This window comes from Prionailurus bengalensis, chromosome C1 (genome assembly GCF_016509475.1).
Source record: "Prionailurus bengalensis isolate Pbe53 chromosome C1, Fcat_Pben_1.1_paternal_pri, whole genome shotgun sequence".
NCBI classification, from domain to species: Eukaryota; Metazoa; Chordata; class Mammalia; order Carnivora; family Felidae; genus Prionailurus; species Prionailurus bengalensis.
The window spans coordinates 103,292,327-103,319,794 of NC_057345.1; the positions used below are offsets into that span (position 1 = coordinate 103,292,327).

A 27,468-nucleotide genomic window follows, 5' to 3' on the forward strand; every position below is an offset into this window, starting at 1 on the left:
GTTGTTGAGGTCACCCATGTCTAGATTAGTACAGCAACTCCCTAATGATTTCTTTACCTCCAGTCCTGCCCCTTGCTATTTCATCGTAATATTAACATTCAGAGAAGTTTTGAAGTGGAAAATTCAACAATATCACACTGGCACATAATTTAGCCTCTTAGATGCATGATACTATGGTGGCATAAAAAGCCTTTAGTAGTTTTTAACTGAGTAGGTGAAAAACCCACAATGACTAATGTGATCTTTTTGAGACACAAATCTGATCATGTCATTGCAGAGCCATTTAAAATGCTTTCCAACACCAGGGAGCATCTGGGTGGCTCAGTCAGTTAAGGGTCTGTCTGACACTTGATTTTGGCTCAAGTCATGATCTCACAATTCGTGGGAGGGAGCCCTAAGTCAGGCTTCATGCTGACAGGTCGCTCTCTCTCTCTCTCGCTCTAAGTAAAGAAATAAGCTTTTAAAAATGATAATAAAACAAAATAAAATCTTCTTCCAACACCTGCAGGAGAAAAGATCCATTCTCCTTATCATGGCCATCAAAGCCTTCTATGATATGAGCTCTGATTTCTCCCAGAATCATGCCCCACTATGACCCCTTCACACTTTGCTGATGCAAGACTATTAATAATAATGAATAATGTTTGTTGCACTCTTACTATACAACTGAGCTGAGTACTATAATGCTGTTTAATTCTCCCAACAACTCGATGAGGTAGGGATTACTACACTTTATAAATGAAGACACCTGGCACTTACAGAGTTGTGTCACATGGTGTCACATGGTTGCAGGCATTGCTTGACTCTAAACCCTGAATCCACCCATTGCCTTCAGAAGCAAACAATACAATGTCAGGTCTCCAGAATTTTGCTCATGCTCTTCCTTCTGTGGGAAACCCTTGCCATCTTTTTCCTTCCTGGTGAGTTCCTGTTCATTCTTCAAAACTCACTAAGGTATCAGTTGTCACTTCTGTGAGTGCTTTTGTGACAACAGAATTAAGTCTCTGTATCGTTGCCTTGTTTTACATACACATCCTTTTTTGTACAGTTCCCAGTGGGTGGTATATTTGCTTTCAGATCTTTCCTGCTAGATTCTCTGAGACCCATGTCTCATGTCCATAGCCCAATAAACACTTGTTAAACAAAACATATGCACATGTGACCAATAAATTAGGGAGTTTATATCAGATGTCCTTACCAACTTTGTAAAGTAGAATAGATCACCTATAGAGACCAAGGGTCAAACGGTTAAGTAAGGCTGGAGGCTTGAGAAAAAAAAAGCAATGTTCTATGGGGAATTGATATGGAATCCACATTCATCATCATAATTACTATTACAGCTTGCATTTACATGATGTTTTTAAGTTTTTAAAGTTCTTTCTCTGGCCACCTGGGTGGCTCAGTCGGTTGAGCATGACTCTTGATTTTGGCTCAGGTCGTGATCCCAGGGTCATGGGATTGAGCCCTGCATCAGACTCCATGTGGAACATGCTTAAGATTCTCTTTCCCTCTGGGGCGCCTGGGTGGCTCAGTTGGTTGAGTGGCCGACTTTGGCTCAGGTCATGATCTCATGGTCCAGGAGTTCAAACCCCGCATAGGGCTCTGTGTTGGCAGCTCGGAGCCTGGAGCCTGCTTTGGATTCTGTCTCCCTTCTCTCTCTCTCTGCTCCTCCCCTGCTTGTGCTCGATCTCTCTCTGTCTCTCAAAAATAAATAAATGTTTGAAAAAAAAAAGATTCTCTTTCCCTCTGCCCCACCCCCAAAAGTTCTTTCTCATCCACAAATTTTAGCCAATCCTCATTCTTAATTAATTTATAATTTATAATTAATTTAAAGTTTAAAATTTATAAGTTAATTTACAATTTGTCTATGAGCTTCCTACTTGACTTTCTGGTATCCCTCACCTTTCTACCAACTATTTGCCTCCCAAGGTACTATCACTGTCTTTTCTACCTACACAGGGATAATAATGACAATTGGAAACATTTCATTTAGTAGCCACATGTTTTCCAAGGACAGGTATGTCTGGTATTCTAAGACTTAAGAGAAACAGCAAGATCTACCTTGCACAGGGCAGATGAGGAATAGCTGTTGACTTGAACCTGTGGTTTGTGTACTTCAGCACAGCACACACAGTCTGATAACTTAAATCCTAGTCTGAATTTCCTGCTTCTTCTCTAGCCTTCACCTCTTCCCCTGACACCAACCTTTGTTCCAGTGACTCTTCCCCTAAAGTATCTTGTATCTTTTTAAAAGAAATTTTTTTAATGTTTTATTTATTTTTGACAGAGAGAGAAAGAGAAAGAGAGACAGAGCAAGAATGGGGGAGGGGCAGAGAGAGTGGGAGACACAGAATCCAATGCAGGCTCCAGGCTCCAGGCTCCGAGCTGTCAGTACAGAGCCTGACGCGGGGCTCAAACTCACAGACCACAGGATCATGACCTAAGCCGAAGTTGGATGCCCAACCGACTGACCCACCCAGGCACCCCATAAAGTATCTTGTATATTTATGCCTTCATTCCTTTATTCAAGCTCCTCCCTGTACACCTGGAAAACAGTCCAGTTTTCCAACTCTCTTCCCCCAGACTCAGCCAAGTTCAACAACTCACTTTATCTTTCTTCCTACAGCTCCATGACAGCACTCAAATTACTATAGTAATTTGATATATTACTATAGTAATATAGATACCTCTGTTTTGGTACCTCTTCTTACATCTCATTACTGTTATTTGTTTATGTGGCTGTGTCTTCCCACTCCCCAAACCCCTGACACACACACACCAAAAGATTTTAAGTTTCTATAGAGCAGAGATTGTGGATTTTCCAACTTTATATCCCAGGTATTTGGTAGAGTGTATTGAGTTTGCATAATGGTTATCCAGGAATTGTTTCTTGAGTGGAACAATAACCACCAGAAACACAACTTCTGGTCCCTTATTCCAAGAGTCACACACCTATGGTCTATAGATCCATGGGTCAGCTTCAGGAGGTCCATGAACCTGGTGAAATGTAAGCAGAACGTCATTTATGTATGCATGAAGGGACTGGGGCAGAGAATACATGGCTTTCTGAAGAAAAATATCCAAGTTCAATGACCCAAAAAGGTAGAAACCTACTGGACTAGATCATGCTGTCTTTGGAGTGGGCTGAAAAATAAAGGCAATAATAGCACCATGACCATTGTTGTTCTTACATTTTCTTTGCTCCAGAAGAATTGAAGAACTGAGTCAGAGTCTGGCTGCCCAGGAGAAGCTTGTAGAACAGCTCTCTCAGGAGAAACAACAACTGCTACATCTGTTGGAGGAGCCAACTAGCATGGAAGTACAGGTGAGGTGTGGGCAGAGCTTCCTGAGGTATTTGCTTCTGTATTAGTTATCTACGGCTGTGGAACAAATTCCTACAAATTTAGTGAGTTAACACAGCATGCATTCATTGTCCCACACTTTCTGTGGGTCAGCTGGGTTCTCTGCTCAGGGTCTCACAAGTCTGAAATCAATAGCCAGGCTGCTTTCTCATCTGGAGGTTCACTTAGGGAAGGGTCTGCTTCTGGGTTCCCTCAGGTTGTTGGAAGAATCTATTGCTGGGTGGCTGTAGAAGTTATGGCAGCCTGCTACTTCACAGGCTGCAGTGGGGAGAAATAGAGGGTCTATTGCTTCTCCTATCTCTATGCATTCTTTCAAGAGGCTCACCTGAGTAGGTCAAGCCCACAGTTTCATCCCTTTTGGTTAACTGAAAATAAACTGAGTAGGAACCTTAATTAACTGTATGTGCCATATACATTCACTTTTGCCATATAACATAGCGTAACTATGTGGTGACAGTCCATCATCTTTGCCATGTTCTATTCCTTAGAAACAAGTTGCGGGTGTCACTGGCACTCGAGGTAGGGATCACACAAAGCTCTGGATAACCAGGTGGGAATCATCAGGGCCATTAGAATTTTGCCCACCACTGAGTGGTTTCTAACTATATAGAATATATAATGTAGGGTTTTTTTCTCAGTTAATTTTGTTTTTATTTATTAGTCATTTTAATTCCAGTATAGTTAACAGTGTTACATTAGTTTCAGGTGTGCATAATGTGGTTTTAATATTGAAGAACTCTTACAATGATAAAAGTAATTGTATTCATCTATATTGTTGCTCTTGAAGGTTACCTCAGAGGGAACTCCCCTCTTCAGTTCAACTTTTAATTTTCTAAAAAAGATATTTCCTAAAAGAACCCTAGAATATATCTGTGCCCAAGTAGCATAAGCAATTACCAGATATTCTTATAAGTCTTAGGCCAGTAATAAAGCAGACTGTAAGGTTTAATTTATGCTTCACAGATACCGAGGTTGGAGTCAAGATAAAAATAACAGTGATAAGAAGTAGTTTAAAGTAGTTCCCAACCTTTCCTGTGTCATGGCACAAATAGAAAATGTTAATATTTGTCAGGTGCAGTGGTAAATGGATGGAGCTTCTTACTTGGAGGTGGTCAGTCTAGGTGCATAGGCCATGAGAGCAGAAGAAATCCCTATCTTGGCTATACTTATAAACTTCTTGGACTGTGTGGCTCCATTTTGGTTAGAAAGCTCTGGTTAACAAATTCAGGAAATGATGTACATACATGTAATTTGGCAGACAGGAGGGGGAAAATAAAGTCTGTAGGCTTCTCACAAGATACACATTGAAACATGTGAAAAGTTTCTGAAAGGACTTTTTTTTTAATTCAAGTATAATCAGCATACAGTGTTATATTAGTTTCAGGTGTACAATATAATGATTCAGCAATTCTATACATTTCTCAGTGCTCGTCAAATAAGTATGTTCCTGATCCCCTTTATCTGTTTCACCGTCCCCCCCCACCCCGGCCTCCCCACTGGCAACCACCAGTTTGTTCTCTGTATTTAAGAGCATGTTTCTTTGTCTCTTTTTAGAAAGATTATTTTATAGACAAAGACTATATTCAAAGTTGTCAGTTCCTGTTACTGCTCCCCAGGAGGACCACAACAGAATGTCTGTGGTTCAGGGAAAACAGGTCCAAACAAGAATTATATCTCACTTTAATCTCTGAGACAAAAAGAAGTATTTTTTCTTAATTTTTTTAAGTTTATTTATTTATTTGAGAGAGAGAGTGGGCAGGGGAGGGGCAGAGAAAGAGGGAGAGAGAGAATCCCAAGCAGGCTCTGTGCTGACAGTACAGAGCCCAGTGCAGGGCTCAAACCCACAAACTGTGAGACCATGACCTGAGCTGAAACCAAGAGTCAGATGCTTAACTGACTGAGCCACCCAGGTGCCCCTAGACAAAAAGAAATATTGAAGTGCTTTCTATAACATCTTGGGACCATTTAGTCACATTCAAGTGGCTCAGATTGTTACAATATAAAACCTAGAAATGAATTCACAGGATTTCTTAAATACATATTCCAAGTGTAATTTAAAGTGTTTGTCAATGAATATTCAACAACTTTTCAGTAGTAATAACTTCGGCACATGTTGTAGCATATTCTATATGCCAGGTGCTGCTCTAAATACCTTATATATTAACTCAAATTAACTTAAGCCTTAAAATAATCCTGTGAAGTATACTAACATGAGACATAAAAAGAATAATTTATAATAAAATAATGTTGATTTTAATATATAAATTCATGAGCACAATTATATTAGAAGACATAAGGAAATAGTCAGGTGCTTGTATCTGTATGACAAATCACTGTGAATGTTCCAGCCTCAAAGGTAGCCTAGGACAGTCATGTTATGTTGTGCCATTTAAAAACGGCAAGTGGTGATGCCATTAGTAAACGGGGTGACAATGCCAAGTGAAAAACTCTTGGTAAATTTCCAAACAAAACAAAACCAAACTTTTCTTAATTTTCTTTTTTTTTTAATATTTTTAAATGTTTATTTATTTTTGAGATAAAGACAGAGTGTGAACGGGGCGGGGGGGGGGGGTTGCAGAGGGAGAGGAAGACACAGAATCTGAAACAGGCTCCAGGCTCTAAGCTGTCAGCACAGAGTCCAACACAGGGCTCGAACTCATGAACCGTAAGATCATGACCTGAGCCGCAGTCAGATGCTTAACCAACTGAGCCACCCAGGCGCCCCTTCTTAATTTTGATAGAGCAGTTGAATTCATGGAAAATTCATTGTATAATAACATTGTGTTTATATATACAGTAGAGCTCAGTTCTAGATTCAGGGGATTATATGATATTGTATTACCTCACCAGTGCCCCATGGAACATTTAGGTCATTCTGTAATGAAAGCACAAAACAAAACTTCATATTTTAATCCTATGGGGTTACTAATAATGCTAATACTGTTCCTGCTACAATCATAATAATAACATGTTAGTATTGGAAAACAACATAACTTTACTGCAAATGAAAATATTTTTTAAAATGTTTATTTATTTTGAGAGGGAGAGCATGAGCGGGGGAGGGGCAGAGAGAATCCCAAGCAGGCTCTGCAGTGTCAGCCCGAGCCCGATGTGGGGCTCGAGCCCACGAACTGTGAGATTATGACCTGAGCTGGAATCAAGAGTCAGATGTGCAACCGACTGAGCCACCCAGGTGCCCCACAAGTGAAAATATTTTTTAAAAATAGTCATGTTCAGGGGTGCCTGGGTGGCTCAGCCGGTTAAGCAGCCGACTTCACCTCAGGTCATGATCTAACAGTCCGTGAGTTCGAGCCCCACGTCGGACTCTGTGCTGACAGCTCAGAGCCTGGAGCCTGCTTCGGATTCTGTATCTCCCTCTCTGTGACCCTCCCCCGTTCGTGCTCTGTCTCTCTCTGTCTCAAAAATAAATAAACATTAAAAAAATAAAAAATAAAAATAGTCATGTTCATCAGAGACCATAGAAATAATGCCACTGGTCCACTAGTATAACGATAAGGCATCCAGAGACCCAGCTTTTATGGAGTGTCCATGAAGCAGTGTGATGCCGCTACCCAGTGAAGAGGAGAGGAATGGGAAAGAGGAAGGACCCATTCTGAGTCCTGCTCCTGCTCCAAGCACTGTGTGGAGGACTGAACATGCAGCTTTTTCCCAACTCTCACTACAACCTGTGAAATAAGTTAGATAAGAGTCGCTTGGCAATCAGGGGAACCAATGTTTAGATTAAGTGACTTGACCCAAGTTTTAAAGGCAGTAAGTAGTGAGGTCAGAATTTGAATGTAGATTTATGTGGCTTCACACCCATATTAACCACTCTGAAGAGGTTGTATCCCAAATGTACACGTGTGCCATGAATCAAAAAAGATCTACAGACAAAATTCAAAACCAGCTCTCAAAAGATCAGTGAACCAAAATTTCCAGATTTTTTCGGTGACCAAAAGTGAAACTACCCATGAAACAACAATTCCTCATTCAGCCCTCCCCCAGTTCCTGATAACCTCTATTATACTCTCTGCCTTCATGAATTTGCTTGTTTTATGCATTTCATATAAACTGGAATCAGATAGATGGATGGATGGGTGCATGGGTGGGTAGATAGATAGATGGGTGTCATTCACAATTTGGCACAGTGCTTTGTCCTTCCCATTGCAAACTATGTAGCACCCCTTACCCCACTCATCATAGTGATGACAATAAAAACAAGCACCCCATGAATTTGCAAAATGCACTTCAGGAGATGGTATAACTATACCTCAGTAAGAACCGCTGGTCTTGGGGGCTTAGCTTCCAAAGGGTTTATAGTCCAATAAAACATTGGCATATGAACAAAGAATTAAAATAGAGGATGATAAATGAAGAGAAAGAAATATATGCACAGTGCTGAAGGAACCCACAGATGACCGGGATTAACTCTACCTTTAAAAGTCAAAGAAAGCCTTACCTGGAAGTTTCCCTTGATCTGGGCCTGAAAGGCTGAGTGCACCAAGCAGAAAACAAGAGAAGTGCATTTTAGGCAGGAACAGTATACACAGTAATGTGGAACATAGTTAAGAAATTGGGAATAATTGGTATTATCAAATACATGCTAAGCGTTAGGGGCACCTGGGTGGCTCAGTCAGTTAAGCATCCAACTTCCACTCAGGTCATGATCTCACAGTTTGTGGGTTCGAGCCCCGCGTCAGGCCCTGTGCTGACAGCTTGGAGCCTGGAGCCTGCTTCAGATTCTCCCTCTCTCTCTGCCCCTCCCCCACTCGTGCTCTGTCTCTGTCTCTCTCAAAATATAAATAAACATTAAAAAAATTTTTACAAAAAATACGTGCTAAGCGTTAGAGAATAATGAAACACATAACTGGAACATCCCATAAGTGTCAGGCTAAGGACTTCATATTATAGGTAACAGAGAACTAAAAAAAGAAAAAAAGTTAAGCAGGGGGAATGAAAGCATATGATTTGCATTTTAGAAAGCCAATCCTGGCGGCTGTTTAGACTGAAGATGGAGCAGATAATTGATGTCAACCCATGATTTGACAGAGCTGTTAACTGCGTCATCTAGCCAATTCTCAAATTAGATAGGGGCAAGGAACATTATAAAACCAGTTATAAAGTACTTTGTCTCCCCCCTCTGTCTGCAGTAATGTGTGGCAGCTCTTGCTGTCAGTGACACCTGTGGCCTCTGCTGTGGGTGTCATCCTCGTCTGCGTGCAGTAACAGCCTCTTAGTGCCGCTGTATTACCCTCAACCCTTTGTCTTCCATGCCACCTCTCACCACAGGAGCCACAACCCCACAAAATGGAAGGCACAAGTTCATTTCCTAAGCTCTGGGCCTGCTCCACAGAGGCCAAAGATTTCCCTCATCTCTAGCAAAGCCATCCCTAGAGTTCTGGCCACTGACTCACTGCCTCCACCCCCACCTCTTCCCCTCCCCGACCCTTCACAACTGAGAATACCGCAGCTGGGCTTTTGAAGAAGGAGAGCTCACAGATCTTACACGTCTAGGTTTGAGTTGTCCAAGCGAAAACATTCCTCTTACCCCATTTCTCATAAATCAGTACTTCTCATGTGATCTCAGTATGAAAGTCTGGACTGGGTATAATCTCTGAGAACGAGCCTTCCTTCCCTCGATCAAGACAGAAGTTTTGATAAAGATTATTTGATTTAGTTGATTTTACTGTCCCTCAGCTGTTTTCCTTTTCCATCCCACCAAAACATCATACAGCATCCATTTTAGAGGTACTTACACACAATACTTAAGAACTTCTCTTAATGTTTATTCATTTTTGAGAGAGAGATTGACAGAGTGTGAGCAGGGGAGGGGCAGAGAGAGAGAGGGAGACACAGAACCCAAAGCAGGCTCCAGGCTCTGAGCTGTCAGCACAGAGCCCAACGTGGTGCTTGAACCCACAAACCACAAGATCATGACGTGAGCTGAAGTTGGATGCTCAACCAACTGAGCCACCTAGGGAACTTCTATCATGTAATTAACTCCATGGAACAACAACAGAAAAAGCCATAAACTTGACATGCCACTGATGGACATCACTCTGTGTTTGCTTCCAAACCTCCGTGTCCATTCAGATCAAGAGCATGTTGTTGTGATCAGAGTACTCAGGAGCTTGTGGCCGCCATGCTGAAGCAACTGGTCCACATCTTTTTCTGTAAAAAGAAAACCTAATAAAGTGAAGTTTACAAAGTATTTCTCTTCCTCCATGTTTTCACAAAGCTGCAAATAAAGACCTACACTCTGGAAAGCTGACAGTGCTTCCAGTTATTGACATTTTTCCCTTCTACTAGAAGCTTCATTTTAAAGAACGTTTTATTTTTTATTAAAAAACATTTTTTAAATTTATTTATTTTTGAGAGAGAGACCAAGAGACAGAGTGAGAGCGGGGGAGGGGCAGAGAAAGAGGAAGACACAGCATCCTAAGCACCTCCAGACTCTGACCTGTCAGCACAGAGCCCGATGTGGGACTCAAACTCACAAACTACAAGATCATGACCTGAGCCAAAGTGGATGCTTAACTGACTGAGCTACCCAGGTGCCCCTAAAGAACCTTTTAAATGAAACTGGATGTGGAAGGTGTAAAAGCAAGGGGAAATGATGTACTTGCAAAGGAAAATCTGGAAGAATTCTTGTTTTATTTCACTTTTCTATTCTGCAGTTTTTCCCCAGTATAATATAAACAATATTTATCAATGTGTAATTTCACTGTGGTTGCCCTAGAAAGTGAAACAGGACAATAGAATCAGGGTGAGGCATCCATTAAGCAATCAGGACCTTCCCACTTACACAAATCAGCAGAGACTCAAGCCATTGCATTTATGCCTTGTTTGGAACCTAATGTAAATAGCACTGCATGCAGTGAGGCGTATTTCTTAAAATAGCAAACATTCCAGCGTTACCATGGAGAGATCTGACGTAGAGGTTAAGGCAAGAACACACTCTAAATGCTCAAGGCAGACGCTGAAAACCTTGCAGGGATTAGTAGCTCAGGCAGCTCCAGCCAACTTCATATAAGGAGATCTTTCTTAAAGAAGCTTTTCCGTATTCTCTTCTTAAGCTGATGAATGTTGAAGGTGGAGGCTCATTTATAAATCCTCATTCAACATCACTGTCTCCCAGACACAACCTTCATTGGTAACATATCTCAAAAACAGGCCTTACCATCTAAGGCAACCATAGTCCTGACCCTTTAGAGCAGCAAAGGAGGTAGAAAAATAAGGGATTTCATTACAGCTTCATCAGAAATATTTACTGAGCACTTACGATGCACAAAGTACTATAACGTGAAGGAAGAAGAACGCAAAGATGCATAAGGTTTAGCCTCTGCCTTCTAGAGATTATAGTAGAATTGGAAGGTAAGAAAGCCACTAATGGCAACAAAATACAAAGCAGTAGAGAAAGAAAAAAACATTATGTACTGGGGTAGGCAGTGAAGATTCTGATCTGTAAGAAACGATTTTAATAAGAGATGAAAAGGAAAGGCATTTGTTTATTCATTTAGTCATTCAGTGATTATTTACTGATACCTAGAACATACCATTCAAAATACCTCAAAAGAAGCTATGGAACAGATCAATGAAACTAGGAGCTGCTTTTGAGAAAAGGTAAACAAAACTGATAAACATTTAGCCAGATTCATCCAAAATAAAAAAAAGAGAGAGAGCAAGAATGGGAGGAGGGAGAGGAGGAGAGAGGCAAAGGACTCAAAAAAATAAAATCAAGAAAGAAGAAGGAAAGTAACAACTGATAAATACAAAGGATTATTTTGAATATTATGAAATATTTACACCAACAAATTGGACAACGTCAAAGAAATGGATAAATTCCTAGAAACATATAACCTTCCAAAACTCAAGCAGGAAGAAATAGAAAATTTGAACAGACCAATTACTAGCAAGTAAATTGAATCAGCCAAAAAAAAAAAACAAAAAAAAAAAAAAGAACACCTCCCAATAAACAAAAATCCAGGACCAGGTGATGTCACAGATGAATTCTACCAAGCATTTAAGGAAGAGTTAATTCTAGTCTCAAACTATCCCAAAAAATACAAAAGGAAGGAATGCCTCCATTCATTCTGTGAGGCCAGCATTACCCTGATACAAAAACCAGATAAAGACACTACAAAAAAAAGAAACTACAGGCCATTGTCTCTGATGAACATAGATGCAAAAATCCTCAAGAAAATATTAGCAAACTGAATCAAACAATGCATTTTAAAAAAAAATTCACAGGGTGCCCAGGTGGTTCAGTCAGTTGGGCATCCAACTCAGGCTCAGGTCATGATCTTGTAGTTTGTGGACTTGGGCCCCATGTCAAGCTCTGTGCTGACAGTTCAGAACCTGGAGCCTGCTTCAGATTCTGTATCTCCCCTTCCCTCCACCTCTCCCCGACTTGCACATGTGTGCGTGCGCTCTCTCTCAAAAATACATAAACATTTAAAAAAATAATAAAATCATTCACCACTGCCAAATGGGGTTATTCCAGGATGCAAGAGTGATTTTAATATTTGCAAATCAATGTGATACATCACATTAACAAGAAAAAGGATTACAAACCATATGATCATCTTAATAGATGCAGAAAAAGCATTTGACAAAGTACATCCATTCATGATAAAGACTCTCAACAAAGTAAGTTTAGAAGGAACATACCTCAACATAGTAAAGGCCATATATGAAAATCCCACAGCTAACATCATACTCAATGGTGAAAAACAGAGAGATTTTCCTCTAAGATCAGGAACAAGACACAGATGTCCACTCTCACCACTTCTATTCAATGTAGTATTGGAAGTCCTAGCTACAAAACAGTCCTATTTATAATTGTACCAAAAAGAATTAAATACCAAGAAATAAAATTTTATGATGATGAAGGAAATTGAAGATGACACAAATGGAAAGATATTCTATGCTCATGAATTGGAAGAACCAATATTGTTAAAATTTCCATAGTATCCATTGCATTGTATTAATGCAACAACATTTTTCACAGAACTAGAACAAGTAATTTTAAAATTTGTATAGAATCACAGAAGATCCTGAATAGCCAAAGTAGATTTGAAAAGGATAAATGGGGGTGCCTGAGTGGCTCAGTCGGTTAAGTGTCCAACTCTTGGGCTGTTCCCTGCACTGGGATGCTTGGGATTCTCTTTCTCCACCACCCCCACCCCCACCTCTCTGCCCATTCCCTGCTTGCATTCACTCTCTCTCTCTCTCAAAATAAATAAACTTAAAAAAAAAAAAGAAAGAAAGAAAAAGGTAGAAGTATCACAATCCCAGATTTCAAGATATATTACAAAGCTATAGTGATCAAAACAGTATGGTACTGGCACAAAAATAGACACCTAGATCAATGGAACAGAATTGAGAGTCCAAATAATCTATGACAAAGTAGGCAAGAATATACAGTGGGGAAAAGACAATCTCTTTACTAAATGGTGCTGGGAAAACTGGAAAGCTATACACAAAAGAATGAAACTGTGGACCACTTTAATGTACCATACACAAAAATAAACACTAAGTGGATTGAAGACCTAAATGTGAGACCTGAAACCATAAAAAGAAAAAAATGTAGAAGAAAACATAGGTAGTCATCTCTTTGACACTGGCCTTAGAAACATTTTCCTAGATATGTCTCCTCAGGCAAGGGAAACAAAAGCAACATGAAACTATTGGGACAACACCAAAATCAAAAGCTTTTGGCACAACAAAGGAAACCATCAACAAAACAAAACATCAGCCTACTGAACGGGTGAAGGTATTTGTAAACGATATATTTAATAAGGGGTTAATATCTAAAATACATAAGGAATTTATACAACTCAACACAGACAAAAAAAAAAAAAAACCCAAATAATCCAATTAAAAAATGGAGAGAGGACCTGGGGGCGCCTGGGTGGCACAGTCGGTTAAGCGTCCGACTTCAGCCAGGTCACGATCTCGCGGTCCGTGAGTTCGAGCCCCGCGTTGGGCTCTGGGCTGATGGCTCAGAGCCTGGAGCCTGTTTCCGATTCTGTGTCTCCCTCTCTCTCTGCCCCTCCCCCGTTCATGCTCTGTCTCTCTCTGTCCCAAAAATAAATAAACGTTGAAAAAAAAAAAATGGAGAGAGGACCTAAATATATATTTTTCCAAAAAAGACAGACAGATGGCCAACAGACATAGGAAAAGATGCCCAACATCACTAATCATCAGGGAAATGCAAATCAAAACCACAATGAGGTATCACGTCATGCTTGTCAGAATGTCTAAACACAAATGACAGAATGTCAAAAACACGAGAGATAACAAGTGTTGGCAAGTGAGGATGTGGAGATAAAGGATCCCTTGTGCACTGTTGGTGGGAATGTAGGCTGGTGTAGTCACTGTAGAAGACAATATGGAGAGTCCTCAAAAAATTAAAAAATAGAATTACCATATGATCCAGTAATTCCGCTACTGGATATTTACCCAAAGAAAACAAAAACACTAATTCAAAAAGATAAATGCACCTCTTTGTTTATTGCAGCATTATTTACACTAGCTCAGATATGGAAGCAACCCATGTGTCCATCAATAGATGAATGGGTAAAGAAGATATGGTATATAAATACAGTGGAATATTATCTAGCCATAAAAAATAATGAAATCTTGCCATGCAACAACATGAATGAACCTAGAGGGTTTTATGCTACTTGAAATGAGTTAGACAGGGCTGCTGGGGTGGCTCAGTTGGTTGGGCATCCAACTCGGGCTCAGGTCATGATCTCATGGCTCATGAGTTCAGGCCCCACATTGGAGAGCCAGCTTCAGATTCTGTGTCTCCCTCTCTCTCTCTGCCCCTCCCCCACTCATGCTCTGTCTGTCTCTCAAAAATAAATAAACATTAGAAAAAAAAAAGAAATGAGTCAGACAGAGAAAGGCAAGTACCATATGATTTCACATATATGTGGAATCTAGAAAACAAAGCAAAAAAACAGACTCATAAATACAAAGGACATTTGGTAGTTGCCTAAGTGAGAGAGGTGAGGGGATGGCAAAACAGGTGAAGGGGATTAAGAAATACAAACTTCTAGTTATAAAATAAGTGAGCCACAGAGATGAAAAGTATGGCATAGGGAAGACAGTCAATAATATTGTAATAATGTTGTATGGTGACAGATGGTGACTATACTTATTGTGAGCATTGAATAATGTATAGAATTGTCGAATCACCATTTTGTATACCTGGAACTAATACAACGTTGCATGTCAACTATATTTCAATCATAAATATTTTTTAAATATTTAGAAGGAGAAAGGCAGAGGGGTGCCTGGGTGGCTCAGTAGGTTAAGTTTCCAACTCTTGATTTCAGCTCAGGTCATGATCTTGCATGGATTTGAGCCCTGCATTGGGCTCTGCACTGACAGCGTGGAGTCTGCTTGGGATTCTCTCTCTTCCTCTCACTATGCCCCTCCCCTCTTTCTCTGTCTCTCTCTCTCAAAATAAATAAATAAGCTTAAATTAAATTAAAAAAGAAAAAAGAAAGGCAGAGCCTTTCCCCGTAAGGAGCTTGCATCTCAATTAAGGGAGATAAATTACCAAGTAACCAAACAAATAGCTAATTGTAAATTACAGTAAGTACTTTCAAGAAAACAAAGAGCAGGGACTAACCAACTTTTTCTGTAAAAGGCCAGATAGTAAATAATTTAGACCTTGCAGGCCATAAGGTTTCTGCCACTGTAGCACAAAAATAGCCATACACAATACATAAATGAATTGGCATGGCTGTTCCAATAAAATTTTATTTACAAAAACAGGTAGGGGATGAATTTAGCCCACAGTTCATAGTTTGTTGACCCCTAATAGAGAATTAGGAGGAATGGGTGGGGCCATTATAGGTAAGGGGATGATGGTAATTTTGGGGTGTCTCTGACACATCATTTGCAGATACAAATATGTAGTTGGCTACTTCAGAGTTGAACTCAGAGGAAAATTTTGGGATAAGATACAAATGGAAAGTTACTGGTTTAGAGATGGAAAAGGATAAGATGATATTGAAAGAGAATTAAAATAGGGAGGTGAAAAGGTCTAGGACTGAGCACCAATGAACACCTACAGAAGGTACAAAGTAGATGTGACTCTTAGCTCACAAATTCGGTCATGCAGGATTTATCACATTTCTTTACTTTCTTTAAATCAATTTAATGTTATCCTGAGTCCCAGTCCTAATCAGGCTAATTCAGTTTCATCCGTTTGGTACATATTCCTCTCCACTCTCTCATTTATGTTAAGGTGAAGGTTCCCAGGATTTATCAGGTGCCAAAGCATCAAGGGATTACTCTTCCCATTGGTCCACCACTGAAGTACCCCTGCCCCAGCAAGCATGGTTCTGCCAGCTCTAACAGCTTGTTATATTAGAGGCTTTTATGGAGCCAGAACCCCTTGACCTAGAGTCTAGCCTCTCTAAGTCACCCATTGCCTTCTCCCCCCCAGGTCCTGCTGCTTCCCTGGGGGCACTAATATGGAATGGAGGTGGATCGCTGTTACTCTCTGATCCCCAGTCTCCTGACCTGGGTGAAATCTGACCCCGTCCTTTTCTGTTGCCCTCAAAGACATTTCTTTTTCTTCTCTTCCCCACTGGGACACCTGACTTAATCTTCTCAGTTGTTTTACAATTTTATTAAAGTCAGGAAATGCATTTGACTTCAGCCTCTGCTCTTTGCTCTGCAAAAATTCCTGAGTTAATTAAATGGTAAGGGCCTGACCTTCAGATTAGATGAGGGAGGCAGGGCATACAGGCAACAACACAATTTATATCCTGTCACCATATTATTAGGAAAGGAGTATGAGATGTAGCTGAAAAGTAGATTAGAATCTTTCTGTAGACATATTGAAATGCCAAGCTGAGGCTTTAGGACTTCATCCTATAAGTAATGGACAATGATGGATCTTTACCATGAATGTCCTGGAAACTGTATGGAGGATGATTAGAGGGGCATAAGCTTCTGAGCCTATGTGACATCGTTCAAAAGTTTTAGGTTTCAAGAACCTGAAATAGAAAATGTAGTGAAAACGCAAAGCAACATTTCTGAATATGCTAGAGATGTTCAGAAAAAGGATCCCAATTTAGTGTTTAGCTCGATAGGGAAGGATTTTGAGGAGCCAAAGGTAACAACTCAGAAGTTTACAAGTCCACTCAGTTACAGGAAATGATATGGCTGACCTTATCCCTCCTGCTGATCTCTCTCTAGCTTTTGACAATGTTAACCATTGCTCTCATTCTTAAAACCCTGTCCCCAGCTCACCTGTGCTTTGATTGCAGAAGAGCCCCACTTAGTTATTTTTCACTTAGTTTTCTCAGTCACCTAAACTCAGCATGTTCCTAATCAGGTTTTTCATTACCTTTTTACAGATGAACTCAACTCTCACATTTCTATTCATTTAGACCATGTTTTCTACCAGTCTTTGACACAAAAACCCTTATCTCCTATATTGTTTCTTTTCCTTCATCCTCTCTACATCAAGTCCCGCTGTTCAGTCCTTTAAAATAATTCTTATTAAAAAAATAATAATTCTTATTTACCACTTTTTTCCATTTCTTTTTTCTTTTAAGTGTAGTTATTTGAGAGAGAGAGAGAGCGCGCGCGCACAAATGGGGGGTGGGCAGAGGGTGAGAGAAAGAGAATCTCAAGCAGGCTTGTGTCAGCACAGAGGCCAATGTGGGGCTCAGTCTCACCAATCATGAGACCATGACCTGAGCTGAAATCAAGAGTTGGATGCCTAACCAACTGAACCCCCCCGGGCGCCCCTTTCTTTCCATTTCTACACCAGACTTTATATTACCCCACATATGAATAACTGCAATGGCTTTTTAGCAGGTCTTCCTGTAACCATCCCAAAATCTGAAATTCCCTGAAATTCCAATCCATCCTGTTGCCTGGCTAATCTTCCTACAATGAAGTTTTCACCATGCCATTCTCTGCTCAAGTCTATAACATTAAGTCTAAATTCTTTTGTGTTTGCCAAACATTAAATTCTAGTTGCCAAGGGGAACCTGGGTGGCTGAGTCGGTTGAGTGTCCTAACTTCAGCTCAGGTCATGATCTCATGGTTTGTGAGTTTAAGCCTCACATCAGGCTCGCTGCTCTCAGCACAGAGTCTGCTTCGGATTCTCTGTCCCCCTCTCTCTCTGTCCCTCCCCTGCTCGTGCTCTTTCTCAAAAAAAACCTTTAAAAAAAAATTCTAGTTGCCAAGACTTACATAGCACCACAGCCTAGTGTCTCGCTTACAGTTGGCTCTTCATACGTGTTCTTTAAATGAGCAATTATAGAGGATAAGTTGTATAAAGTAGGATGAACCAGGCCATTCAGATGCCCTTGAAATCTCCAACATCTCCCTATGGGCTAACACTGTATCTAACCCACTTCTAAGACTATTGATGATGCTCTTTTCTTTTTCTGGAGTCCTATGTAAGACCCATCTCAAGTGCCATTCTTGTCCCCTTCAACTATACCAGCACACACCAATCTCAACTTTTTCTGCATTCACGATGAGTTTGTCAGTACCATTTCATTTACCAATCAACTGTACTAATTTTAGCATGCACATTTTCTCCCCTTCAACTAAACTGAGAGTTCACTGAAGACAGAGAAAAGACATACTGAGTTTGCACAAATTCTTGCTCATTGGTTGATTGACTTAATATATACTTTCAAATTCACTTAAACAGCTATAGGTATTTAATAACTTGAAAGACTCTGTTTACTATTTCAAGATGGATTCTGCCGATGACGGTATTACTGCAATTTGTAGTTGAACTGGAAGTCTCCTGGTTTTGAAACAAGTGTTCCAAAATGCTGTGGGTTTTTGTTTTTGTTTTTTTTTTAACGTTTGTTTATTCTTGAGAGAACACGAGCAGGGGAGGGGCAGAGAGAGGGAGACACAGAATCTGAAGCAGGCTCCAGGCTCCAAGCTGTCAACACAGAGCCTGACGTGGGGCTCAAACCCACGAACCCTGAGATAATGACTTGAACCGCTTAACCGACTGAGCCACCTAGGCACCCCCAAAATGCTGTATTTTTTTAATTACTGCAGAGCATGATTGCTTGTGGCTTCTTAAAGATTTCCAACCATCACAGGGGAACCATGTACATGCTTGTGTTACCATAAATCCTAACTGGCTTTACTTTGATATTCTTGCATTTCCTCATCTGCTTTAGCCTCTCTGCCAGAATCACTTTTTTTTCGGCATAGTTTTTAGTAATTAGAACAGCTATTTCCAATGTCATAATTAGAGTAATGAAACCTAACACAACTGTTTGGGACATGGGGATTTTCCACCTCCCTGATTCTCTTGGAAACACCTTACCAGCCCAGAATTAGGTCTCAGAAGCACTCCAACATAGGAGTTACAAAAGTGGCAATGGTTCCAAGAGATACTTCCCAGGCCCCAAAATCTAGAGATCAAAATAGAGATCGTGCAAAAGATCTCTACCATATTACTACTTAGGAATTTTGTTTCAAATGAGAATGTAGTTCCCTAAATCCAACAGTCTGTAAGTAGTTCTTCATTGATAGGTTTTTCCATTTATCTACAGAACTTCTGATCTTCGGATTGAGATTTTTCTGAATACAGTTTAGGATAGTTCTAATTCAGTGGTTTTCAAAGTGTGATTCCCAGACGCAGCATCAGCACGACCCAAATTTGTTAGGAATGCAAATACTTGGGCCCCACCCCAGGCAAACTGAATCAGAAACTCTAGAAGTAGGTCCCAGCAATCTGTTTTATCACACCCTCCAGGGTGTGAAGCCAAAGGCTGCAAACTACTGTTTAAATTCAACATGTTTACTTTGTAGAGTAGGAAATTAAGGGCCAGCGACTAATGACTTCACTAGGACATATAGGTGGTAAGGGCTGTGAATGCATTTATCAATGTATTTTGAGGGCAAACTGCTGATATATAAAATTAATTTAATTCATAACAGCTTATCATATGAAACCTGTTCTCAAATTTTTATTACATAACTTTGATAAGTTTTAGAAGTAATTATCCTATTCTAAATCACCTCAGAAGCTCTAAGTCTCACCTTAACAGTATGCTTCAATCATATGTGTGGTATGCATATGCATATAAAATAATATTTTTAAAGTTCATATGATAGACACTATAAAGTTTTGAATTTGCAGTTGGGCTTTTTATAGAATTTTTTTCTAGACTGTATTTTATTTAACCAATTTTGAAAGCTATTCTTATGATAAAATGGAGGTTACTTCCTACCAAAGAAATCTCTCAGATTAGAAGTTTATGGGTAATACATATTTTATATTTAGTTCCTCTTTTTTACTTTTTAATGAACTATTCTAACATATATATAAAATCTATAGATCTCAGAGTTGTAATTGTACAACTGAGAATTGTACACATCATGTACACATCACCCAAAACAAGATAGAGAATATTTTCATCACCCCAGAAAATTCCTTTGTGCCCCTCTGCAGTCAATTCTTACCCTGTCTCATCCCTCATAACCACTTTCTGCACTTCTATCACTATGGTTTCAATTTTGCTTGTTGTTAGGCTTAAAATAAATGGAACCACACAGAATGTACTGACTTGTATATGGCTTGTTTCACTTAATATGCTTTTGAGATTCATTCATGTTGTGGGTATCAGAATTTTTTTTTTTTTTACTGCTGATTAGTATTGTACAAATATATCAAAATGTGCTTACCTTACCTATTTCTTAGTAACAATTTTTGTCTTATCACAAAAACAATTCATGCTGAATATAGAAAATTATAGAATACAAATGAGGGAAGAAGAAAATAAGTATCCATAATTCCACCCTCCAGACATAATCACCATTTAATAACTTGTTTATCCTCTTTGAATCTTTATATAAGTTGTCCACATATATAATACATGTAGTTATTATATATATTACAAAAATTCTCATTTTAGATTCAAGTTTTTACTAGTTAGACTCTGATGTTAGTGTGTTAAATAGGCACAAGTCTTTGTTTAGAATATTTTCCAATTAAAAAAAATTAAAAATTATACATGAATACACATTTATTTCCAACAATTCAAATGACAATGATATATATGAAAAAAGTAAATGTTAGTATCCAACTGCCAATTTTACTTCCCTTCTCATAGGACGCCAGTGTTAACTAAATACAAAGTTTTTTTTTAATTTTTTTAAATGTTTATTTATTTTTGACAGAGAGAGAGAGAGAGAGACAGAGCACGAGTGGGGGAGGGGCAGAGAGCAAGGGAGACAGAATCCAAAGCAGGCTTCAGGCTGTGAGCTGTCAGCACAGAGACGGATGCGGAGCTTGAACTCACAGACTGCAAGATCATGTCCTGAGCCAAAGTCGGACGCCCAACCGACTGAGCCACCCAGGCACCCCAACTAAATACAAAATTTTGACCAAGATGATATTTATAAGGACCATGAAGTGCTGAATTTATTATCACATTTTTTTCTAAGTTTTTTCTTTTCTTTTTTTTTAATGTTTATTTTTAAGAGAGAGAGAGACTGAGTGCGAGCAAGGGAGGGGTAGAGAGAGAGGGAGACACAGAATCCAAAGCAGGCTCCAGGCTCTGAGCTGTCAGCACAGAGCCCGAAGTGGGGCTCGAACCCATGAACTGTGAGATCATAACCTGAGCTGAAGTCGGACGCCTAACCGACTGAGCCACCCAGGCATTCCTCTAAGTTTTATTTCTTAATTTTTATGTACAAGTTTTGTTATCTATACACCAGTGATCTTTTAGTGGGGGTGAAATTATATAATACCAAATGCTCACATTAGGACCAGTTCTAGTATTATATAGTTTGCTATCCACTTCAAAATAATGGTTTTTAAATATTTTTTCTAAGCGTGAATAGAGTGCTATCTTCGAATTTTCTGATTGTTGAGTGGATTTATTCCTATCTGTTGTTGGAAGCTTAGATATGTATAGCTCTCTGTATGTTGATCTTTACTTACAGATAGCAAACGTCTATTCAATGATAAATTGCCTTTTCTCCATTTATACTGGTTTGTACTTCTACACCACACTACTTATATATTGTCATTAAAGTTTAGAGACTATCAATCAGATGCAAAATCTTACTAAGTAATAGAAAATAATACAAAGTATTATTTAATTTACTCCTGAAAAGCACTTTGTTTCATTACTTATTTTGTTTCTTTTTGAATGTTTAGAGACAGAGAGAGAGAGGGAGACAGAGGATCCAAAGCGGGCTCTGCGCTGACAGCAGAGAACCCCATATGAGGTTTGAACTCAGGTACTGAGATCATGAGCTGAGCCAAAGCTGGCCACTTTGACTGACTGAGCAGGCGCCCCAATTACTTTGTTTCATGAGTATTTTCCTCAGTAGGAAAATGTGGCTGGCGTCGACAATCGAAGATGAGGACTTGACTTATGTCTTAATTTGTACTTTTATGGACCTTTGCATTCTTTCAGCTCTTTAGAACTATACTTAAGACAGAGTACAACAGGGTATAGTCCTGGCAGGCAGGCTGTTAGGGAAGTCTAGAAACTCCTTGCCTCTCTATAGATCACTACAGATCCCAAAGATTGTTGTTTACTTTCTTTTGACTTTGAAGCTCATATACCCAGAGGCAGGCAAAAATGTAGCTGTAATTGAGTTTTCCTTGGAAGTCTATTTTACATTCTTGGTTTTTAGGGCCAGAACATGCATATTTTAAGTGAAATAACATATGCAAAGTTCTATAGCTCCTCCAAACTCACAGATCAAAGGACTGTCCTTAAGATGGAGGTACTAAGATTTTGTTTTGGTGATTAAGAGAACAATAAAATCTTACGTGTGCAAAGCCCCATAAAGTTTTAAAATTATTTTAAAATATTTCCATTATTATCATATTGAAATAATAGTATAAGCTATTATTTAATGAGCGAAGTACTGTTAAAACACTTCTAAATCATCTCCTTTAATTCTCCATAAGAAGTTTGGAGGCCTGTTCAGAGTTCTTATTAGGAGTTATGGGCTCTGTCCTAGAGACGAGGTTCACAAATACTTAAAACTGTTGCTGCGCTTAACCTCTCACAAGGCCAAGCCAGTATTTTTGTAACTGGGAAATGTCCTGCTGTTGGGGGACTCCAGGTGATCCGCTGGGGCTGTTTTTCTTCCTGTCCGGTGTCTGCAACGCCTCTTAAGCCAACAAGGGAATTCTTTATTATAAATGGAAGTTGATACCTCCTACTCGGGAGCTCCAGCTTCCCCCCACTGTGCACATTCTAAGTTCTGTATCCAAGGGTAGGGTGACAACTGTATATGGTTGAATAAGACGGGGTACCTACTGAAGTCAGTGAAATTCTCAGTCCTAATTCTTCAGAGATCAGTACTCTCTGACACTCTGTACTCTTGCTCAAAGAAGCTAGGTCTTTTCGTTCTAAAGTTTATGTACCCTCCCCACCCCCCAAATAGGGACTGCAGTCCACCTGAACCTGAAAGAGAATTTGGTGATGGTAATCTATTCTCAGGTGTCTACATTCTTGAAAAAGCCCATTCTTAAAAGTCATGGTTCACCAGCTGCATTCACGTGGTATGGGCTGGACTGTTTCTCGGATGACTGCTTTGTGTCCTCTCTTGATTTCTTTTCTAAAAAAGGTCAAATCGTCCAGCAGTGCTAAACCCACGGCCCGCCCCCAACACTGCAAGGAAGAGAAATACTTGATCTCTTCTCCAGATACTCCCAAAGTCGAGGTAGAGGTTGAATTGAGCCTCCTAAAATCCGCCCTAACTGCCACCTCTGGTTTGTCAACCCCGTCTCCCCGCCCGCCGCTGCAAACCCGAGGGGCCTTTTAATCCCGGCACCAGCCTGGGTAGGGGAGAGGTGGGGCTGCAGGCGGGAGGGAGGCGGCGCGCAGCGGTACCTAGTGGCGCTGCTGGGCTGCTCCATCCAGAGTACGTGGCGCTACCCGTGGAGAGAGGGGGAGGGAATTCAACTTTCTCCTCCCAACGCAGATCTTCGGGTCATCCCGCTGGGGCAAGGAGGGGAGGATCCATGAGAGGACTGGTGCCCTCGTCGGGTGAAACCTCAGCAGATGAAAGCAGCCTGGCAGTGGCCAGCGCCGGTCCTGCTCGCCACGGGTACCCGCTGCGAACTAGGTCTCCGTTTCAGCGCGAGGAGCTGTGACCCGACTAGGGGCGAGGGGAAACGCACTCGCTACTGCGCATGCGCACAGTCGGGAGCTGGCGGTCGGACTACAGCTCCCAGAGGAACCCGCCGCTGGCCACGGGAGCCGAGCCGCTGGCGCCATCTTGAAATCTGATCCTCGATCTCCGAGTCTTTGCGTCAGCAGCAGGGTGCTGCTCTTGTACGGCGAACCCAGCCTGCTAAAAGGGAGGACGTTGGGGACGCGGCGGCTGGCGGGAGAGAGAGCCGGAGGAGACATGGCTGGTTGCGAGCGCGGCCTGCGCTGCTGTCACTCAGCATCCCCTTAAGGCGTTTTTTACTCCCGCCCCCTTCCCGAGGGGCGGGGCGGGGCTGCCCACCCTGGTACCCGGAGCCCGCGCGCGGGTGGCAGAGGTGCGCCCCTGCAGCGTGGGGACCCCACCGGACTGTGCCATGCCCACCGGAGGCCACGGAAGAGGGAGACGCCGCGCAACCAAGTGCCAGTGAGTGAACAGGCTGCAGCCGCCTCCGGGAACCTTGGCAACTGCTGAGAGAGAAGATGAAGGAGGTTTGCAGGATCTGTGCCCGGGAGCTGTGCGGAAACCAGCGGCGCTGGATCTTCCACACGGCATCTAAGCTCAACCTCCAGGTTCTGCTTTCGCATGTCCTGGGCAAGGATGTGTCCCGGGATGGCAAAGCCGAGTTTGCTTGCAGCAAGTGTGCTTTCATGCTTGATCGGATCTATAGATTCGACACCGTTATTGCCCGGATCGAAGCTCTTTCTATTGAGCGCTTGCAAAAGCTGCTGCTGGAGAAGGACCGCCTCAAGTTCTGCATTGCTAGCATGTATCGTAAGAATAACGACGACTCTGTCACGGAAACCAAGGCAGGGAATGGGACGGTTGACATTTCCGGCTTACCTGATGTCAGATACTCTGCACTGCTCCAGGAAGACTTTGCCTATTCAGGGTTTGAGTGTTGGGTAGAAAATGAGGATCAGATTCAGGAGCTCCACAGCTGCCATGCTTCGGAAGGTCCTGGAAACCGACCCAGGAGATGCCGTGGTTGTGCAGCTTTGCGGGTTGCTGATTCTGACTATGAAGCCATTTGTAAGGTGCCTCGAAAGGTGGCCAGAAGTATCTCGTGTGGCCCTTCTACCAGGTGGTCCACCAGCATTTGCACTGAAGAACCAGCGTTGTCTGAAGTGGGGCCACCGGATTTACCAAGTACAAAGGTACCCCCAGATGGAGAAAGCATGGAGGAAGGGACACCGGGATCCTCAGTGGAATCTTTGGATGCAAGTGTGCAGGCTAGTCCTCCACAACAAAAGGATGAGGAAACGGAGAGAAGTGCAAAAGAACTTGCAAAGTGTGACTGTTGTTCAGAAGAGCAGGCTCCACAACATATGTGTAACCACAAGCTGGAGCTAGCTCTTAGCATGATTAAAGGTCTTGATTATAAGCCCATCCAGAGTCCCCGAGGGAGCAAGCTTCCTATTCCAGTGAAATCCAGCCCACCTGGAGCCAGGCCTGGCCATATCATGACAGATGGAGTTAGTTCCGGTTTCCTTAACAGGTCTTTGAAACCCCTTTACAAGACATCTGTGACTTATCCCTTGGAAATTTCAGACTTGCAGGAGCTGTGGGATGATCTCTGTGAAGATTATTTACCACTTCGGGTCCAGGTATACAAAATGGCTACATAACGCCTTTCTGATTATAGTTAGCTGGTCTCAGGCTTTTCATGATTTCTGCCTGGGTGAAGGTTAATCTTCTACACCTGAGAAAACTAATCATTGAGCCCACTTTTGCTGCACCTTTGCTTGTGTCCCATTGTAGTGTATGTGGTTCACACTCAAAGAATTTGCTTTTCACAATCCTTGTAATATTATCTATTGGCCTTCCTGTTAATTATCAAAATCACAGACCTTTTAAGACAAAAAGAGCTTCCTAATTGACTTTTACCCTATAAAAAGACATTTAATCTTATATCTGGCACTAAACCTCTTACCTCCTTTTCTGTCCCCCCCCCCTTCTTTTTGCTTTGTTTTCATTTTTATTTATTTATTTATTTTTTTCAACGTTTATTTATTTTTTTGGGACAGAGAGAGACAGAGCATGAACGGGGGAGGGACAGAGAGAGAGGGAGACACAGAATCGGAAACAGGCTCCAGGCTCCGAGCCATCAGCCCAGAGCCCGACGCGGGGCTCGAACTCACGGACCGCGAGATCGTGACCTGGCTGAAGTCGGACGCTTAACCGACTGCGCCACCCAGGCGCCCCTGTTTTCATTTTTAGATGTATAGATGTTTTCATTTATAATGATCAATGTTTTCTCATATTCCGTAAGGGAGTTCTCTAGTTCTCCCTAGAGCATCAAGTGTTCCATCCCGAAGGTTTATCTCAAACTGATTAGAGCATAGGGTAAAGGTTTGGGGAAAACCTGTTAATCCACCAAAGTATTATACTATCTGAGCAATATTTATAATAAGTATGCCATTTGAAAACTAATAATGACTTGTTCATAAAAGAAACTTGGGAATTCAAGTGTTGTCACTAAAACCATTAAGGTGAAAACTGTTCACAGCCTGTTTGCCCGCTGAACTCTATTAAGAGGATGTTTGACATTAAGAAAGGTTTCCTCCGTTATTGGGTAATAGGAGTTTCATCCATTATACTCTTTAAATTTTTCTTTTAAGTTTATTTATCTTGAGAGAGAGCCTGAGCAGGGTAGGGGGCAGAGAGGGGGGAGAGAGAGCATCCCAAGCAGGCTCCACACAGTCAGCGCAAAGCCTGATGCAGGCAGGGCTTGAACTCACGAACTGTGAGATCTTGACCTGAGCGGAAATCAAGAGTTGGGCGCTTAACTGAATGAGCCCCTCAGGCGCACCCCCATCATCCATTATACTCATGAATTTCTTAGTGACCAGAAGATGGTAATTGATCTTAGTGTGAGCTGTTCATTTCTGCCCAACTGATTTCATACCTACCTTTCAAGTTTAGTTATATTCAGGGACCCGACAGATGCTACTTTGTTTCTGCAGCAACAATGGATGCTAACTTCAGTTAACTTTGTGAATCATCTGGCACGTTCTACCCCAATAAATTTAGTGATACCATTACAAAAGCGGACAGTCTAGAAGGCATTTTGGAAAGCCTGCTACCAGTCAGCATCATCCCAGAAATCTAGAGCTTGATAATAAATGAGATTGTTGCTTGTCACTTAAAATTTTTGAAAAGTAATTCTATTATAAATAAAATTTGCATCACAGTAAGAACTTAGCAGAGAAATAGGAGAAATATTTTTAAATTTATGTACAGTAGTCAGAAACATCATATATGAAGTGTTATGAAAAAGGATGAATATCAGAAAGTTTTAAAATGTGTTTTCATTTGTATAAAATGTTTAGAATGCCTAGTGCTCTGCTTTGCATTCCGTTTCTTAAAGTGGAGCTTTGAAATTGATCATTCTCATGAGCACATTTAAACTATGGTGACTGTACCTTTAGGTCAAGACTGTACCTTTACTTCATTAAATTTGGACATTGGGAAAAAAATAGACCTTTAAAACTGTAGTGTGTGACCTTTCTGCTATCAACCTGGCTTAGATTCTTTACTGTTTGTACAATAACAAAACAAGAGGAAAGAGAAAACATTCAGCTTGAGGAATCATGGCATTTAATTGTTGTGCCATTTTCTCCCGTAATTAAGTATGTGGGTGCAAATAGAATGATTAAATTGGGCTCAGGATGTTTGTAAATAAAATGTGGATTTAGGGCCCCTGACCTTTTGTTTAAGTCTGGTTGACTTTTAAGCTCCTTAAGGAGCCTTAAGGCTGGTGTGCTTTATGTCAGAACCAGAGCTAGTGGGACAAAGGCAGACCGCTCATTGTCTGTTTCTCTGAACAAATGTGAAAAGAACAGAAGTAAATTTAAGTTACTTTTGGTAGCTCTGTTCTTAGCTTGTAGAAAGAAAAAACCCT

At 41.0% G+C, this 27,468-nt stretch overlaps 1 protein-coding gene across 26 annotated transcripts in view; it reads left to right on the forward strand.

The window, feature by feature from the left end:
- The window catches only part of LOC122481033 (myomegalin-like), a 225,493-nt gene that overhangs the window by 120,461 nt on the left and 77,564 nt on the right, over window positions 1-27,468 (forward strand). For 17 of the 26 annotated variants that reach the window (XM_043575981.1, XM_043575985.1, XM_043575984.1 and 14 more), the window contains exon 8: window positions 3,208-3,325. In XM_043575981.1, coding sequence (XP_043431916.1) covers window positions 3,208-3,325 — 118 coding nt within the window. Of the gene's footprint in view, window positions 1-3,207; window positions 3,326-20,836; window positions 25,172-27,468 lie in introns of those variants that run through there. The other 9 variants (XM_043575983.1, XM_043576008.1, XM_043576000.1 and 6 more) reach the window with 2 other exon arrangements.